The 21,046-nt window shown below is 35.1% G+C and overlaps 1 protein-coding gene across 1 annotated transcript in view; it reads right to left on the reverse strand.

Moving 5' to 3' along the window:
- The window catches only part of EXOC6 (exocyst complex component 6), a 198,422-nt gene that overhangs the window by 146,147 nt on the left and 31,229 nt on the right, over positions 1-21,046 (reverse strand). The window contains exons 2-6 of the mRNA XM_061195100.1: positions 8,983-9,154; positions 7,656-7,703; positions 7,476-7,566; positions 4,727-4,772; positions 342-546 (exon numbers count right to left, since the gene is read on the reverse strand). Coding sequence (XP_061051083.1) covers positions 342-546; positions 4,727-4,772; positions 7,476-7,566; positions 7,656-7,703; positions 8,983-9,154 — 562 coding nt within the window. The remainder of the gene's footprint in view (positions 1-341; positions 547-4,726; positions 4,773-7,475; positions 7,567-7,655; positions 7,704-8,982; positions 9,155-21,046) is intronic.

The following is a 21,046-nucleotide window of genomic DNA, read 5'->3' on the forward strand; positions in this document are numbered from 1 at the left end:
GATCAGTTGGTGAATCAAGTTAGATCAACTTTACTTAATTAAATAAGGAATAACTGCAAACCAAAGAAGAAATGCTGATGAAATCCATTCTAAATAAGAATAAGGAAAGCTAAGAAAAGGTTAAAACTAAACAAAAACAAGTATTTTATGTAAGTAAAAAAAGTAAACTTTGGGTATATTCTATAACCTAGATTATTAACTAACATTAAATTAAAAGTCTCCTTTTTAAGAATGTCTGTATGTGTAAAACTGAGTCACTTTGCTGTACAGCAAAGATTGGCACAGCATTGTAAATCAATTATACTTCAATAAATAAATAAAATTATACTTTTTAGTCTCACCTGTTTCATTGCTGTTTCACCTATTTTGTCAGAATGTTTGCGAATGCTTTCCAAAAAGTCTTTGAGATCAGACATGGAGATTTCTTTAATATCTTCACGGAGCTTAGGAAGATTTTCTATCATTAGCTGACAAAACCGGTATTGACTAACCCGGGGAAAATACACATTCTCTAATTGTTCCATAGTTTTTAGGGCAGAATAATACCTGTGAGAAGTTAAAAAGAACACTCTATAAAAAGTTCTTATTACATTTATTTTACAAGTAAGTCCAAATAATCACTCCAACACTCCCAACAAAAAGGATATTGTTATAGTAAAAATAAAATAAATAAAATTAACATTTATTTCTATTTACTAAGCACAAACTATAAACCATATGAAAAAGTTGCAGGATGAAAATTCACTAACAAACAACTTCTTTACTTCATTTCATCTAAATCTATAACATCACAAGCATTATCATAGTCATCACAATACCTTAAATGTATATATGTATAATAGCTCCAAAATTTTTAATTAGAATATTTAGTTATTTGATATATGATTTCATGATATCTCTCCCATCTACATCCCCTACCATCAAAAAAGTACACAGCACAGGTTTAAATCAAATTAAAGTAAAATATATTTTAAGAAAAATTTTTTGGAAAATTTTACACTCTTTAAGGCAATTAGAAATAATATTGTGTCACAACAACCATTTAAAAAGCCATTAATAGAGTAATTTTTTTTCAATTCAAAAAAATATTTTTTGAATGCCTATTACTTATAAAAGCATTGGTGAAGATGGCGATGTGGGAAGACGTGGAGTTAGCGTCTCCCCACAACTAGGGCGCCTGCCAGCCACTGGTGCGGGACTGTGACGCCCAAGGAGATGGGAGTGAACCAGTTGGAGGTAGGGGGACTGAGGGGGGAGGAGAAGTGGAGGCCAGACAGGATCGGTGCCCCTGAGGCCAGGGAGATCAGGAGAGGTAGGTGGGAGGGACTCTCCAGGAGGAGCGGGAGAGGAGCTGAGGGCGATGCCTGGCCCACTGGGCCTGGGGAGCCTGCTGAGCTCCCAAGCCTGTCCCCCCACCTCCAAAGCCTCATCCAGGCCGCACAGGTCCTGGGGGCATAGGAGGGAGGCTGGGGAGATCAGGAGAGGCAGGTGGGAGGGGCCCTCCGGCACGGAGGAGCAGGAGAGGAGAGGAGGGTGTTTGCCCCACCACTGGAGCCCAGGAAGCCTGCTGGGCTCCCAGGTGAGGTCCCCCGCCCTCTGAGACCAGGGGTGGGGGGCACGACTGGGAACCTTCTGTTCCTTGAGCCTAAGCCCCACCCCCCACAGCCCCCAGGGCCTTTTCCAGCCCTGTGGGTCCTGAGCATTGGCCCCACCCACCGCCCAAACATCGCCCTTGCTTAGGCCCCGCCCTCCACATCCAAGGCCTCGCTCCCCCCCTTTTTTTTTCCTTTTCCCTCCTCCTCTTTCTTACTATTGTGGTACTGATGTACCTTCCGGTTGTTGATTCAACTATATTTTTATTTTTACATTCTTTCTAACATATCTGTTAGTTTCCTAGTCTAATTTTATTTTTTCCTTTGTTATTATTTTTTTGTTTTTTTTTTTTGGCCACCCCACAGGGCTGGCAGGATCTTGGTTCACGAGCCCGGGGTTGGGAAGAAGCTCCTGCAGTGGGAGCTCCGAGTCCCAACCACTGGACTAACAGAGACCTTGGTACATCCAAGCTGACTTAAAACACTGATATCTGTGTGACAAAAAATAATTTTTTTAAAGAAGAAAAAGAGGGACTTCCCTGGTGGTACAGTGGTTAAGAGTCCGCCTGCCAATGCAGGGGACATGGGTTGGATCCCTGATCCAGGAAGATCCCACGTGCCAGGGAGCAACTGAGCCCATGTGCCACGACTACTGAGCCTGCGCTGTAGAGCCCACGAGCCACAACTACTGAGCCCACATGCCACAACTGCTGAAGCCCGCCTGCCTAGAGCCTGTGCTCCGCAACAAAAGAAGCCACCAAAATGAGAAGCCCGCGCACCGCAACGAAGGGCAGCCCCCACTCACTGCAACTAGGGGAAGCCCACGCACAGAAATGAAGACCCAACGCAGCCATAAATAAATAAATAAATAAATTTATAAAACTAAAAAAAATTTTAAAAATAAACTCACTTTCACTTAAAAAAAAAAAGTAGGTTCACTAAGTACCCAGCACAATGGAAGTAAACAGACCCACCCACATCAAAGCTCACACCAGGAAATTACAGACCACAGACGACAAAGAGAAGAATCTAAAAGAGAGAAAACGTGGGTCACAAACTATGGATGAGAAATCAGAATGACTTCAAACTTCTCAATGGCAAATGTGGAAGCTGGAGGGCATGAAAGATAGGGTGTGTGTGTGTGTGTGTGTGTGTGTGTGTGTGTGTGTGTGTGTGTGTGTGTGTGTGTGTGTGTGTTATATAATAAGCCTACCTAGCATGCAGATGCAGATCTTAGTTTCTAAATACCATTACTCACTAAAAGGAGCTGTACTTTGGAGGATGGCTCCAGATCTAGGGCAAGAAAAGTACAACATGAGTCTGGAACATCTTACTCATTGTATGATAAGCAAGAAAGCACTCAAAGACAAATGAGGACACAGGAACTGGCTTAAGGGGTTCCCCTAGCCAAACTGGGGACAATTTGTGCATCAAAAAGAATAAAGAGAATTACAGATTATAACTCATTTATTTTTTAAAAATCTGTGAGTCCATAGTGATAATCAGAAAAACAAAGAGCTAAAAAGAGGAAAAGTTCTTTACATAAAAAAGCCAGCTAATAAATGTTAAAGGAATGAAAGAAGTATAAAAATCACCATTTTGTAACCCCAATGTGATAAGTGACTAAAATAAAAATCCTAAAACCACTGGGTGAAAGACTGTCAAGAAACAAGACTCAAAATATCACCCCCCACAGATTACTTACTAATTGCAAAGAGAAAAATATACCTTTTCTTAAGAGATCTGATAGCCATCCCCTTAAGCAAATGATCAAATTTAGGATAACCTAGAGATAATCTGATAGCATATACCTTCTGATGTCATACACAATACCACTTATGTTGTACTCATGCCAAAAACATGTAATCTGCATCTAATCATGAGAGAATGATCAAACAAATCCAAAATGCCCTGGTCTACAAGACAACTAACCTTTTCTTTGTTTTTCATGAAAAACAAAGAAAAGTGGGAAGACTATTCTAGATTACAGGGACAAAAAAAATACATACTAACCAATATTTCAGGAAGGAAAAGAAGATATAAGACATTTGGGGGACAACTGGGGAAATTTAGATATAAATATTAGATTATGAAATATCTGAAGAAATATATAATGCCCCAAGCTTGAAAATAGAGATGTAATAGTAAAAGTTAGTTATTTAATGACATAAATGTAAATACCAAAATAATTTCTTAAAAGAGGTAAAGGTTTTTGCCCCTAGGAAGGAGGAATGGTGAATGGCAAAAAGGGAAGGTGATGTCTGGTTTTTTTTTTGCAACTAACACACAGAACTATTAACTGTTATTGTATTTAAAATATGAGGATGTACAACTTTGATAGATAAAATACAATAAATTTATAATATACACATAAAATAAAAGACTCTTTCAGAATAGATTATGGCTCATGTATTAGGAAGGAACAAAATCATTCTACTAATTAGTACCAATTGGTAAAGACCAATAAAATTCAATGTAAAGCACTATGAAGCAGGACATACACAAATCTGAGTATAGATTTGCATATACTGCGATGTGATAATTAAGCAGCTATTAATAAACAAGAAGAAATGATTATTTCCCTATTTCAAGCACATCTCATTCTAATTTTTCTACGTAATTTAAAATTGTTCATCTTTAAAACATTTTAAACATAATTACATCTAATGCTCCTACAGCAATTCACAAACTACTTTAAATTACTTTATCTTTCATCTGTCATGCATTCATGTGTATTATAAAAGAGAACATGAACTACACTAGCCCAGATTGTCAAAATGTAACTACCCACACTTTGCTTTCACAAAGTACACACTTAGCCTTTGATTGTATGCAACGTTAACGTATTGTTAAGTTAATCAATATTTTTTCATTCCTGTTCAGTTGTCTATTTGTTCTTCATCAATATTATCAATCTCTGATATCATTTACAAAGGACAAGGATCCACAAATAAATGGCTAAGGACTGCTTTATTGAATGATTCTGATGGGCAAATTGCATTAACAAAGAATAGTTAAACACAGAAAAGCAAAACTTCAGATGATTCACTATAATTTACAGTAATTTTATCTATGCTCTCAGTAATAGGAAAAAAAACTCTTATTAAAAACAATTAGGAAAGAAAACAACTCACCTTTTTGCACTCATCTGTTCTTTCAGTTTACTGTACATTTCCAGCACTGCATTAAAAAATATAACTTATTTTAGCTTTCAAAATAAAAAAAAATTTTGAGAGATGAAAATAATTAAAGTAGGGAAGAACATATAAATTCAGTAATTTTCTCTGTGCCTTGATTTAGGCTTATATTTTCAAATAAAATTTTATACTTCAATTAAATGAAAACATTTTAATTTCTATATATATTGAACATTATGTTATATAAATTAATACATTATATTGAACTGGGAACACTTGTACATGCTGACACCTATAACTGAGACATCAACCTAGTAACAATTATCCTAATCAGAAACTTACTAATATCTCTTCCTGCAGTGGAAGTGGAAGTTTGGATTTTAGTTATTTGAGAGAGAAAGTTGAGCAACAGTGAGATTAATTCATTTTGATTCAATATACCAAATAAAATAATGCAACTGTGTTATAGCTCACTAAACAAAATTTTACACCAAACGCACAGAGAAAGAAAAAACTCAAAAGTTTACAGCGGAGAGTAAATTATAATAAAGGCATAAATAAACATAGCAAAGTATCTATATTTGTTTTATCATTTCCATCAAAGGTTCAGAAATACAATTATTCAATAAAATTGTTATAAGCTTCAGCAAGAAGACACACTGCCACCAAAAAGGTTTTAATGCAATGATGTAGATTACCATTAATCCTTAGTAAAATTTCAAAGTATAAAGTAGGTAAATTACTGTTAGATCATCAAGTCAGCTCACATTTTCCTAGACAAGAGAGATAGACACATTTTTTTTTCAGATTTTTTACAGTCTTATGGCTACTCCCTAGGGGGCTTCAGGTTCACAAAAGATATTGTTTAACTGCCTGAAAAACCATAAAAACTGCAATGGTGGCTATAATGAACCAGCCCTAACTCTGCAGACCCTAAGTATATCTCTATCAAAGTCCCTTTACTGCAATGCAATATATCTCACATTTTCCAACCAAAGCGTTACAGTGAACACATAACCTAGGAAAGAGCCTAAAAAACTGCTGCTACAAGTATAAACTTTCTTTGAAGTCTCCTGTTTTATCTCAACAATTCATGTAAATTTCACATCTACCTTATTATTTCCATATTGTTTTCATATAAAAATAATGCTTTCCTCAAAAATAATTAATTAACTAATACACCAGGAAAATGCATTGTTTACCCTGTGACTTCTTATATCCTCTCATACTCCTCTTAATCTAAGGAGGAGTTAGGCAGTTGTACAGTAATGGCTTACTTGTCTTTATTCACATTAGATGGTGGGACCCTTCAGAGCTGGGACTGTATCATTTTCAACTTTATATTTCCAATATCTACCATAATGCCTGACACAAAAAAGTAGGTATGAGTGTATAATTAGATAGAAGGATAGATGGAGGAAAGGAGGTAGTTCTGGATGTGGCTATTAAGAACACAATGTTGACATGAACTCAGATTTCCTGTCCAGCCTTGAGAGCAAAGACAGTAGCAGTAAAAAAAATCCTAACTTCTACTTCCCTTTATTTCTCTATTTCAAATAGCCCACTAGGGTTGAATAAGCTGAATTTACTCTTTCTTATTCCATCAGTACCCAATTTTTTAGGCTTATTACCATTCAGGGACAAAGCATTCAAACCTAGAGGCTGTGTTCATGACTATTTCAGTGTATCTGATGGTGACAAAGAGGTATTATTAAGCATTACTATAAGGAAATAGGTTTCTCAACCCTAAAACCTAACATAATAAGCAGACATTTTATTTACTCAAAGTTAATGTGCACATATCCCTGGTCCATTAGAAATTAAGATGAGCAGAATTTCAGTGACTCTAAAACAAAAAAGAAAAGCTTTATTCTCACAAGTCAGAAAACAATTTTTTTAGCTAATAAAATATGCTAACAGTTTATATAATTTGTAGTCTAAGCTAAATTTACATTACATAAATATTATACAAAGCACCTTATTCTATTGTCCTGGATATGGAGGTTTGGGTTCCTTCCAAAAAAGAAAAAATAAGTTAAAAAATGGGACACTGAGATTTAGCTTACTATATTAAAAAAGGATGTCATATACCTGTTTCCTTTTGTTTGAACAGGGCATATCCAGGTAAAGAAAGTACTGGTTAGTTTCTTCAGAATTTATTTGATGTCCCAGTAATATGTGAGCCCTAACAGAGACACCAGAAACTCAGAAACCTAAAAAGTCAGTCTTCCCAAAATATAAGAGGAAAGGCAAGACCGAAAAAGGGAAAAGATCTAGCACTTTTGGATGTTTTCTTATTAGCAAAATGAAATTGTGACCAAAGACAAACCTGCTTAAGGGACAAAAAGAAAAGAATGGAAAACTAAAGGTAAAAAAATTAGGCAAATTAGGAAAATGAAAGAAAATGTAATCAAAAGACACTCTCTCCATGGGAAAGTATTCTGAGGGGAAAAAAGGCAGGGGGTGGGTTGGGGAGGGACAAAGGGCAAACTAGGCAGAAAGGAAATGGAAAGGTAGAGGTTGTTCTAGGAGACTGATGTGACAGATCATCAAATAGGGGCCTTATAATAAGGAGGAAAACCATGAAAATTCAGGGAATAAAGTAGATAAGAAAGAATACCATGGGCTTTGGGGGGGGACAATCACCAAGTAATCTCTAATACCTATAATGAATAATGACTATACACTACCATTAAATTACAATTTCACCAAGCTGAACGTTACATTATAGACAAGTTTAACTTACCTGGAAGGCATAACTGCAATTTTTCTACTACAGTTGTAATATTCCTCTGCTGAATTCTACATCGAATAATATCTTCTGTTTGGACTATCACCTTAAAAAGAAGAAATGTCCATATTTTAAAATGAACAGTTAAATTGCATCCACATATCGAATACACAAAAAAATGTATCATTTTCTCACCTCCTTTCCAGCATCTTGAAATCTTCGGTTGGTATCAGTAACTTGCACCTTAAAAATAATTTCACCTTAGTTAGACAAATACGCATAAAACTGCCCTGATGTAACTGCTCACCCTTGTAATCAGATCATGCTTCATGAGAAACTTAGAACAAAGAAATGCAAATTCAAATTAACTCTACAGCTTGAACTTGAACTTTTGATTGAAAAGGGCTTTTGTTAACTTCAATTACTTATGACAGTTCTTTTTAACAGATTCTGTGGCAAACTTCTCAAATTTAATCTAGATTTTTGAACTTTACTTGCTTCCCTAAGTCTGTAAAACAATTCAAATCACTGACCCAGTTGACCACTGGTCCCTTTTTGATAACTTCAATGAGGTCTATGTGCCATTCACTGTCTGTAGGAAATGGTGATTGCATTTTATGGTAATTAAACATTCATACTTTGCTGAATGCAAACACTGGGTGGTTGATTAACATCAAACACGGAAATCTCAATCCACAGCAACATTTTAATGCTGCAGGTGCAGGCAAAGCTCAACCTCAAATTTTCCCACATATTAAGTGACTCATTAGGTCATCATAGTAAGGAAGCACATTCTGGTTTATTAAAAATCTCATTAATTTCTGAACAAAGATGCTCAGTGACCTCATTGATGCTGTATTTGGTCTCTTGTTATCTGAATATCCTTTATATAATGGTTTTCTAATCATAACCTCTGGTGAACCAGGGTCGTTCTGGCTGCTAAGCTCTCCAAATGTAAAGAAAGATAAATAGGACAATTCTTATAACTAAATATTTTGTATTCTGACAGAACAAATCCAGGTCTCATTTAATAAATAATGTTTTTGCTGTGTGGCAGAAAATGTAGACCAACTTTCCTTAAGTAAACTACACATTGCTATTAAACTAAGAAAAAAAACCAAAAAACAGTTTCACTATTATTAAATAATTTTGAGAACACAATCATTTATAGTAAGTTTTTACAAGTTTTCAGAAGATAGCTTTTTATCAATATTGTACTAATTGTCACTTTAGAGCTCTAAAACTCCAAATGAGGCCTTTCATTGTGTGAATTTTTAGAGTTCAATTCCCTGCATGGAAAGAAATCCTGTTAAGTCAATGCATTACTTGGTTTACAAAAAAAAAAAAAAGAGATTACTCCTGTCATTAGCATGACAACTGTATTATTGGAGCATTCCCAAATATGTACACTAATCCACTTGTTAAAAATAGTGCATTTAATAATGATTTGTAAATATGCACTATAAACTAATACTTGAGTAATTTGAGAGCAAAGGTAAATAGAATTTTAACTATTCCTTACCTTCAGTTTTTCTGCATCAGTCCTTACTTTAAGGAGTTCTGTAATAGCATCTACAAAACCCTGATGATGAAAATTACACATCTTTTCAATTTCCTTGTCATGATTACGGATACAAGCATCTAACTTTTCCATAAACTTCTTGTGTGCATTTGGTTGGTCATCATACACAGACCTGTATATATACAAAAAGAAAGGTAACATTAACTTCCCCGTTCACCAAAATTTACTCTTTATTAAGCCCAATCTCTGCAAGAGCTGATATCTTAAAATAAAATCTCTGAACAAACAAACTAGGTTGATAGTACTGACATTAATAGAAATAATTTGGGTGGAAAATACTTAATTTCTTTTTGAACATGTTAATATTTAAAGAGCCACAAGCCCTCTAGATATATCACTAGGCATCTGGAAATAAAAGTCTGAGACTCAGGAGATGAGTCTTCAACATACTAGTGCTCAAAAAAGAATCACTAAGTGAATGACGAAGGAATGAATGAACAAACTCCTGATTTCTACAGCATTTACTGTGTCAGGACATATTCTGAGTGCTTTATATATTAACTCTTTAATCCTCATAACAAGCCTGTAATGTAGTATTGTTATTACCCTTGCTAATTTACAGATAAGTTCCAGATTATGTAACTGTCATAAATTCCACAACTAGCAAGTGACAGCTAGTTGCTAGTTGTGGAATGAACATGAATATGGGATATGAATCCTGGTAATCTGGCTCCAGAGTTCATATTCCCAAGTACAAGGCCATATTGCAATCACCCCAATGTTCTCTAAACATGATGCTTGCACTCCTACTGTATCTTAGCTCCTGCTGTCTCCACATTGAGGGACTTCCCCATCCACCATGCAGGAAAGGATTAACCTTGCCCAAAAAAAGGTTTGGCCCTTGCCCCCAACTCCTGGGCAGTTAGCCTTTGGAATGTCCTGCCTGATAGATGCCTTTGTTTACTTGGGCGCCTTGGGCAATGCCAAATAGTCTAAGCTAACAATGTGACTTACAATGTGATTTACAGTTGATGGGGGCATGGGGCCACATGGTGTGAGCTCTGGAGGGGCTTAAGATTAAGGTCAACAACTCAGGCAGTCAGCCGTGCCTATGGGACCAACCCCCAGTAAAAGACACCATGGCTTGGGAGAGCTTCCCTGGTTAGTAATACTCCATGACTGTTACCATGCATCATTGCTGGGGTAAATAAGTGCTGTCCACATGACTCCAGTAGGAAAGGACAATTGGAAGCTCCCTGCTGGAACTCTCCTAGATCCTGCCTGATGTGTCTTCTCCTGTTGTTAATTTTAATCTGTATCTTTTTTTAAATTATTATTATTTTATTTATTTATTTAGGCTGCACTGGGTTTTCGTTGCGGCGCGCGGCCTTCTCTAGTTGCGGCGCACAGGCTTAGTTGCAGTATGTGGGATCTTAGTTCCCCAACCAGGGATCAAACCCGGACTCCCTGAGTTGGGAGCACAGAGTCTTAACCACTGGACCATACTGAACCTGAAAGCAGTCTTGGGGACCTCCCAAAAATGTGCACCCCCATCTGTTGCCCATGGTTTGAGGTTCAGTTCAAGTTCCATTTCCTCCAGCAGGCCTTTTTCAATCATTTCCATGCCAAGTAATCTTTTCATCTGTAGGACAGACGAAAGTCAGTCTGCTCACTCTGACACGTTATATACAAATATTTGTTTACATTGTAACTTAAATGTTTCAAGTATATGTCATACATTGTGTTTCTCCACAAAGACCATAAGCTTCTTGAGGGCAGCCTCCATGTGGCAGATTTTTAGTGAGTACCTATTATAACACTAGACACAGCAATATAAGGTTGCAATCATTAAGAACTTAGGCCTTCAAGAGCTAAGCCAGAACTAGGCTCTGATCTTGGATATCTTCTCTTTTCTACCTATACTGTCGCTAGATCTCACCTAGACTTGGAGTTTTAAATTCCATAAACACTGACACCTCCCAAATTTATATTTCTAGGCCTGACCTCTCCCTTGAACTTCAAACTCATGCATCACTCCAACTGGATATCTGATAAGCATCTCAAATATGTCCAAAATGAATTCCTATCTTCTTCCCCAAACCCTGGTCCTCCCACAGCCTTCCCTCATCTTAGTAAACTCCATTATTCTAGTTGTTCAGGCAAAAAAACCTTGAAATCATCCCTATTCTCTTCTCTCACCTCCCCACCAAAACAATCCAGCCACATCTCACTACCTCCACTGGTATCACCCTGCACTAAGCCAACAACTTGTCTTGCCTAGATTATTGCCAACAGCTCCCTAACCAGTCTCCTTGATTCCACCCTTGTTTCCCTTCAGTCTGTTCTCAACAAAGTAGACAAAATAATCCCACTAAAATATAAGTCAGACCCCATGTCTCTCTTCTGCTCAAAACCCTATTTTTCTTACAGCAGCCTATAAAGCCCTACATAATTCTGCCCCATATTATCACAATGACCTCACTTCCTAATACTTTACTTATTCCACGCCAGCAACACTGGCCTCCTTGTGGTTCCTGAAACACCACAAGCACATTCCTGTCCTATGCTTTGCACATGCTGTTTCCTCTAGCTGGATCACATTTCTCACACATGGCTGTCTCCCTCTCCTCCTTCAGGTTTTTGGGTCTCCTTCTTGATGAAGCCCTTTCTGGCCACAATATCCACATTATAAACACACACACACACACACACACACACAATTCCCTTTCCTGCTTTTTTTTTTTCTAAAATAAAGGAATTTACTTTGTCACTGCATCACTCTTACCACTATTGAATATACTCTCTATTTCACACTTTTATTTATTTTCTGTCTTTGCTCACTGGAATGTAAGTTGCAGGAGGGCAGAGAGTTTCTGTCTGTTTTGTTCCCTGTTGTACACCCAGCCCTAGAATAGAGCCTACCATGTAGCAGATGGTCAATAAATAATTGATAGATGGACAGATGGATGGATGGAATCAAAAAGGACACTCACTAGCTGTTCAACCTCAGCTAAGCCAACCAACTTTTCTAAATCCAAATTCTCTCAACAATAAAATAGGGATTTAAAAAAGTATCTACATCAGAGTGTTATGAGGATTAAATTAGTAAACATATGAAAAACTCTTAGCACAATAGCTGACACATAGTAAGTGCTCAGTATACACTGGCTACTATCATAGTATGCACATAAGAGACAACCAAATCCTTGTTAAATAAGTGAACCATCTGCTGAATAATTAAGTACTGGCTGCAAATATCAAATAGCTAACACTCAATTACCCATGCTGTAGGAGTTGACTACCTACCCCCAATACCTGACAATTGTATAGGGACTTTTATAATTTTTACATCTAATGTTTCATTTATTTCTTACACCACACCAGAGAAAATATCATTGCCTCCTTTTTACAAATGAGGAAACAGGCATAGAAATGGTAAATGAGTTGCCCAGTGTCGCCTAGTTAGTGAGTGACTGAGGCAGTACCATTCCCATCTCATGCTTTTCCTATAATTAACACATATAGTTAACAAGAACTCTTAATTAAACAAACAACATTATACCAAAGGAAAATTTGTGTGCAAGAGGAAATTTATTTAACTGACCCTGGTGTGCTATAAACAAATTTTTATTTCATAATTGTGAACAAGTGTTATATTTCTTTAAGTAATGTATATATATGCATTTCTAAGATCATTTTTTACATATTTTAATAAAAGTTTGATATTTATCTGGCTCTTAAAATACCAGGTAGTAAACAGAAAATACCAAAAGAACCGGCTCTTTTTTTTTTTTTCTATTACTGTTGTAGCATTGTAGCAAAAAACTAGCAAGAGGTATTTCAGGACTGCCCTACTACAATGTCACTCCAAAGGAAAGTTTGACTCCTTTTGTGAGTGCAAAGGCAATACTGTTATCTCTTTAAAAAATAACAATGACATATAAATAAAAAGAAAGAAGAGAAACAATAGTTATTTCCCATAAGTCTATTTTATTTTAGAAAGTTCTTAAAGTCCAAACCTTAGTGTACCTTTCCAATTTATTCTCTAGAGCTTTAAAAACTACTCCTGCTTTATAGTGATTCAGAACACTGCCAGTGCATCTATCATAGCATCTATTTATATATATACAAACATATATAGGAATATAATACATATATTACAGCATATATATTAAAACATTTAATAGCAGTGTAACTATTATAGCAGGTGAACATCTTTTTTCCTACTGATGTTATTAGTATGGAGAAAAACAATATCATGACATATGTAATACCCACCATCCATTAACAGAAAACCAAAACCTGAAATGGGTGAACTATTTACATTCCATGCCTTCTGCTATTAAAACAGAATGGTAAGTCCCAATATAGGAAATAAAAATAACATTAAAGAATTAGTACTGTGAATGAGAAGGAAGAGTAGGTCTTGATCTGCCTACTGATAAGTCTCTCCTGACCCTTGGTAACCATCTGCCATTCCAGTCCTGAGTACAAGCTGCACTCCAAGCTGATACAACCACTTGTCAACCACAATCCATATCAACGAGATCATTCTGAGCAGAGTACACAGAAATGAAGTCGAGATAAAGAAATGTTCTAAATCACAGAAGTGAATTACATTTAAAGAAAGTATTGAAGAATGACCCGGCAAGTGCCAGAATCCAAAATTCACCAAATGATAGAATATTCTAGGGTCCTGAAAAGAACCCTAGAAAGTTCATAGTTCTGCCTTTCTTAATTTAATAGACGCAACACAAATCTAAAAGCCAAATGCAAGTACTCAAAAAAGGCATTAATCACGACATGTAATTGATTTAACCCTCTACCCACTCTCATGAAAAGTAAAGTCAAAAATAATTTAAAATTTGCCAATAAAGCCAATAACAAACAGCTAAGTGAATAGAGAGAGGCAGGAAGGGAGAAAAGGTGGGTATGTATAGAACACTGGAAAAAGGAAGAAAAGAAAAGCAATTCTCATCCCAAGAATTTTTGCATAGCAAGAATTATCAATCTTCTCTCTGAAGGGATCTATGCTTAATTATAGAGATAATCTGGTGAGAAGCTGGAGGGAGACGGATATGGAGAGAAGCAGAGAAGATGTGCACTCCCTGCCAACAATTCCCCAGAGACTTAGTGGACTAAAGAGGAGTCATATTCTGCTGCTTCTGGCTTAAACTACAAAAAAAACCAGTAACACACGACCAAGTACTCACTATTAGGTGATTTACATGCATTATCTCATTAGTATTCACTACAGCTTAATGATGTAGATACTGTTAGCATCCCAATTTACAAATGTAGTTTGGGAAGATTAAGACTTTAAGTCCAAAGTAACAGAGTAGTGGGACCAAGATTTAACCCCAGGTCTACCTAGCTCCAAAGCCAGTGCTCTTAACCATTATTTTAGACAGCCTCTCCAATCAGAAATGGTGATAAGCAGCATGAGAATGCAGAGAAGTTACCAGCATAGCAACTAACCAGATCACCTTTGAAGATCAACAATTGAGAATGACTCAGTAGGGAATCCCTGATGTGCACTGTTGCACCCATCAGGTGAAATCATCCAACGAACAGAAAAAGGGGATGAGAACTGAGGCATAGCTAATTGTTAGGCAGTATTAAATTACAAACGCAAGAAAATAAGGAGGAACAAAGTATGAAGCAGAGAAAACTGAGGGCCTGGTACTCAGCTAACCTCAGCTGAAGGGACTCTGAAAAATCTATTTTTCTTTTTCCTTTTTATGTCTTTGAATGATAATCATTATTCTTTGAAATTCTGACTTGCAGGGCAAGAAAGGAAATAACATTCAGCACTATTCATTCCTTGAATCCTAAATTGGTTAACAGTTGTATCCATCTAATTAGTGTGCCAGATATACTGCTGTCCTAAATGTTCAAGCAATATACAATGTTAATGAAAATAATTTTTTCTTCTTTCAAAATGTCCCCAGGATCTTATAATGTCTATTGGCAAGACTGATCAAGTTTCTCTAAATAAATACACACAGATATGACAAAACCAGAAAGAGTGAACATTAGAAAGTCGGTAAATTTTCCACTACCCACATCCACTATGGTTGCAACTTAGTGCTCCATATATAGATAATGACTTCAATATAAGAGTCCAGTCAGCACTTCCAAAAGCTTAGCACAATAAAACCTTACTTCTGGCAAAATTTAATGCTAATCAGACAAAAATCAGATGCAAAATCAATTTTAAAAGAAGAGATGACTTTAAAACTTCACGAAGAAAAACAAAGATGGACTACGCTACACTATGATTTTATTTACATATTTTAACTTTAGCAACGAGGAATGCATAAAAGCATTCTTGTATTTGTCTTAAAAAAATGTTTATGTCTTAAAAGCATAGCTAAAAAAAAATTTTTAGGTACACACTTTCTATCTTCATTATATCTAATCTTCCACACCAATGCAAAGTACGGAAATATGAGTTATCTCACAGTATTTGATCATCTGATGTATCAGGCTTATAGAATGTAAACAAGTAAATGTGCTTTCTGAAATGCCTCTTGAATTGTATGCATAGGGCTCCACCTAGTGGTAATAAAGTAAATACAAGAAAACTAAGATGTCATTTAAATGTTAAAATTGGCTCTTTGAAAATTAATGCTTTTATCATAAAATCAAATGTCTTAATGGAGGCACTCAGGCTACTTCGATATTTTAGACAGATGCTACATTCTGTTAATAATATTAATAATTTACTCATCATATTCCAATTTTTTTTAGGAAAACATCTTTCTGAAGGAAAACATTCACAAGATACTATGTGAAAAAGAACTCTCTTCTTATTACTGGCAACATTAGGATTTTTTTGGCAAAAAGCATATAATACCCGTACACTATTTTCAGTATCTTTTTCTTTCATTGTATCTTCACTGTAAAAAAAAAAATTCCATCATAATAACTGTAAAGAAAATAAAATCTGTTTCCTGGGAAATTATTTTTTAAATTTTCTTTTACTAAAATAATTGTATCAGCTACTTCTGACTTCCACTGTATGCTTTTTAATGTCATTTTCTACTTTTTCAAACATTAACCACATTTTTTTCACCAGTTCCTCAAATGACACATTTGCCTTAATTCTGTACTTCTAGTAATAAAAAATTGTGTTTGCATCCGTTTGAGCATTCTATATTCTTCCAGTCCACAGGCATTTTCTAGTCTCTCACCAGTGTTTCAAATGGCTTATCAAACTTAATTTCTAAAATATTAATTTTATATTTCCAATAATTAGTATTCAAGATTTGGTATTTCATATTAACGAGATTATTTATGATACTTTTTCAGCAATTTCATATTTATATTGAATGCTTTTCATTTTCTAAGTACCAATCATACTGATTAGTACCGAAATTTTGGTTACTAACTATAAAAAATATATTTTTCTAATATTAAACATATTTATGACAATTAACCACCCTATGATTATCAGCTTTTGACAAATTTAACATTCCTAAAAACACTGCTATGAAAACAATGTTAAATGTAATACAGAAAAAGTGATCAGAAGTTTTCAAAAGCTATTAAAACCATCTTATCCAATACAAATTACTTGCTATCAATCTCAAAAATAGTTTTAAAAACAGGTTTTCGGTATATCAATAAATTTGGTAAATTCAGCAAATTGGTCATGCAACAAACCAGTCATTTGGCAAGTAATTTAAGGCCAAGATTTGAAAATATTTCCTTAAATAGAAGCACATGAATTGCTAGTTTAAGTTCTTTCGGAACAGGATATATGTAAGCCCCAAGTATAAAAGGGCAGTTACACACCAGTGAGACGCTACTTTCTCTCATCAGCAGTTCTCTGTGCCTACTGTATGGATCCTGGAAACTAGGAGAAGCTACACTGAGATACTCTAACTGCTCCTACCCTAAGTGACCACTTGGTTTTTGTATCCGAGGCTATGTAAATTGGAAATGTAATCTAATTTTTCAGTGGAGCAGTGTCTTCAAACCAGTTTATAACCCACTTGAAAACCTGCAGCTAGAGTCAGAAATGGGACTTGAAACACTGCAACTCTCTTTAGCAGCCTTTAGATACATTTAAGGTGCCCAAAATTCCAGTAACATCCATATGAGAAACAATGAGCTAAAATATTCAAAGAGAGCAAATGAGTTCTCATTGGGGAGAAAAGCCCCTTTTACATAAGGTCACATGATTTGGAATTCTTTTTTTTTTAAACAACGAATAGCAAAGACATCATTTCCCTACCTTAAGTACACAAAAAGACTGCTCAAAGTACCACTCCATCTTGGGGAAAAAAAAAATTTTACATTACAGTTACTTAGCAATTTAGAACAGCAAGAAAGAAAATAGTCAATATAAGGTGTCATGTTAAATGTTAGTACTCCTAACATTTTCCAACCATTTCATCAAATACATCAAACATGAATAACAAGTTCCCATAACTTTCCCTGATTCTCTGTAATCCAGGTACAAATAAGAAGTGAAATAGCTCCAAAGCATTAACAGCAGGATAAAGAGAAAGGAGAATTCTTTCCAACAATATTCATTAAGTACCAACCATGTACAACAGAAACTGAAAATTAAGCGCAAAAGACAGGCATATGCACAGGTAACTTTAATACAGAGGATGGCTGCTCCCTAAATCATTAAAATTTATCTGTGCTGAGCCTAACTCTTCAAGGAGGCAGGAAAGTAAATGAAGTTTTATAACACAGGTCCAAAATTCTCTGACACACCTTCCATTGACAGGTGGGGTCTATATCCCTTTCCTTTGAATTTGGACAGGCTTATGACTGCTTCAATGGAATATAACTTAAGTAATAATATGTGACTTCAGAAGCTAGAATAAAAAGCCATGCAGCTTCCACATAGATGTCTTTAGATACTCATTCTGGGGAAAACCATCCATCACGTAAGAAATCTAACAATCCTAAAAATGCCATGCTGAAGAGGCCACATGTGGGCACTCCCAACTGACAGCACATCAACTGCCAGCAATGTGAGTTAGCCACCGTGGCTGTCTAGTCCAGTTGAGCCTCAGCTGATTTTAGCTCAAGCAGCAACCAATATCTGACTGCAGCCGCATGAAAGACCCCAAGCCGCAACTGTCCAGCAGAATCCTTCCCAAACATCTGAAAAAGGTTTCTAAGTACATGAATGAATTGTTTGGACATTTGCATAAAATATTTAAAATCTAATTAAATTTAAATCTTTTCCAGAATAATTCTTTTTTTCACTATTTCTTTTTCCCTTTTGGCACTAATCCTTTTTGGCACTGTCCTTAACTTCTTTTTTGGCCCCAGGATGCTCCTCCCCACAATATGCCTCAATCTTAAACTTCCTTCAAAATTCACCTCAAGATAGTTCCTTTGGGATACTTTCATGAATAGCTATATTGAATAATGACTTTCCCATTACCTGGAATTTTCCCAGCTCTTTTACATACAGTCTATAATACACTATCTTTTATTTATTTGTATAACACATCAAATTTATTCTCCAATTACTTAGTGTATGTTTTATCTTCTAAATTCCTTGAGAACTGAAGGTGCCTTCACAAATGCTGTGAGGATGCAAAGAACTGCAAATCTTAATAAAGAGAAAAGGTTCACTAGAGGGCACTCTTCACCAAAAAGTAATCTCTAGACAGCCAAATATTTTTCTTTTACGATTGTATCAAAATACGGTGTGCATCTCATACTTAACCTAATTAACAACTAAGTACTGTGAAATCAAAATAAAAATATTTCCTCCTTTTTTTAAAATCTGCTTTATGCTGTTATCTACTACTTTAATATAATGGTTAAAAACAGGAGAACAACAAAAACAGACATACAGATCAATGGAACAAAATAGAGAAGCAAAAAATAAACCCACACACCTACGGTCAATTAATCTACGATAAAGGAGGCAAGAATATACAATGCAGAAAAGACAAGCAAGTAGTGCTGGGAAAGCTGGACAGCTGCATGTAAATCAATGAAATTAAAACACTCCCTCACACCATATATAAAAATAAACTCCAAATGGTTTAAAGATCTAACTATAAGACAAGATACCATGAATCTCCTAGAAGAGAACATAGGCAAAACATTCTCAGAATTAAAACGTAGCAATATTTTCTTGGATCAGTCTCTCAAGTCAAAAGAAATAAGAGTAAATATAAACAAATGAGACCTAATCAAATTTAAAAGCTTCTGCACAGCCAAGGAAACCATTAACAAAATGAAAAGACAAACCACGGAATGGGAGAAAATATCTGCAAATGATGCAACATATAAGGGGTTAATATCCAAAATATACAACTCAATATCAAAAAAACAAACAGTCCAATCAAAAAATGGGCAGAACACCTAAATAGACATTTCTCCAAAGAAGACATACAGATGGCCAACAGGCACATGAAAAAATGTTCAACATTGTTAACTACTAGAGAAATGCAAATGAAAACCACAATGGTATCACTGGTCAGAATGGCTATCATCAAAAAGTCTACAAATAATAAATGCTGGAAGGGTGTGGGGAAAAGGGAACCCTCCTACACTGTTGGTGGGAATGTATATTGGTGCAGCCACTATGGAAAACAGTATGGAGGTTCCTTAAAAAACTAAAAATAGAGCTACCACATGATCCAGCAATCCCACTCCAGAAAAGCCAGAAAATATAGCCAGAAAAGACGAAAACTCTAATTCAAAAAGATACATGCACCTCAGTGTTCATAGCAGCACTATTTACAATAGCCGGAACATGGTAACAACTCAGGTGTCCATGAACAGACAATTGGTTTAAGAAGATGTGGTGTGTACATATATATTGAAATATATACAACGAAATATTACTCAGCCATTAAAAAAAATGAAGTATTGCCATTTGCAGCAACACGGATGGACCTAGAGAATATCATACTAAGTAAAGTAAGTCAGACAAAGACAAATATTATATATCACTTATATGTGGAATCTAAAAAAAATACAAATGAATCTATATACAAAACAGAAACAAAGTCACAGACATAGTAAACAAACTTAAGGTTACCAAAGGGGAAAAGGAAGGGAAAGAGGGATAAATTAGGAGTATGGAATTAACAGATACAAACTACATAAAATAGATAAGCAACAAGGATTTACTGTATAACACAGGGAACCATACTGAATATTTTATAATAACCTATAATGGAAAATAATCTGAAAAAATATATATATGTAACTAAATCACTTTGCTGTATACCTGAAAGTAACACAAAATTATAAATACTATACTTGAATTTTTTTAAATTTTTTAATTAAAAAAATAACAGAACAGAACCATAAACACCATAAAAATTCTCTGGCAACTCCAAGCTCCTATGGGGAAGCATGGACAATCTAGCATTGGATAAACTTTTATATATTACATGGTGCCTGACATATCAATAGGCACTCAGATATTAAAAGAACACACAGAAAAATAAGTTTATTAAAGAACATCTTAAACTCAGTGTTTGAATTTATAAAAAATATATGAGTTATTTTTATATTGAAAACTGATGGGAAATTAGTACTGACTCTTAAGGTAAGATCTAAAGAAACTGAGTATCAGTCAAATATAAACAAAAATGTATTTCACTTATCTTCTCGACCAGCATTGGAAAAATTTATAGATAATTTTTATGATTTGTTCCATGTTAAATGTCTTATATATGAGGATAATGCTAAAATTACTGAATGAAAAGTAATCTAAAACTTCTAACAGATTGATGAGTTTTTTAACCTACCTCTAAACTATATAACATCAGCATTTTTATGGGGAAAAATATGTCAAGCAAAGTGAATGTTTAAAAAAATAATAATTTTTGGAGGTCCTGGAAAAGATATAAGTATATCCTGAAGTAAAAAAAAAAAGAACTTTACCAAACTGCAGAAAATATTAAAAATGAAAGTCAGCTGTAAATGCATTTCATTCTAACTCTGGAAGAAAGGATTCCAAAATTATGCATTTTTAAAATAAATATACATTAATACATATTAATTTAATTTTTATAATGTGTTTTTCAAAAGACACTTTGCCAAATAAGTGTAATTCAGAAAT

This window comes from Eubalaena glacialis, chromosome 1, assembly GCF_028564815.1.
Source record: "Eubalaena glacialis isolate mEubGla1 chromosome 1, mEubGla1.1.hap2.+ XY, whole genome shotgun sequence".
Classification (NCBI taxonomy): domain Eukaryota; kingdom Metazoa; phylum Chordata; class Mammalia; order Artiodactyla; family Balaenidae; genus Eubalaena; species Eubalaena glacialis.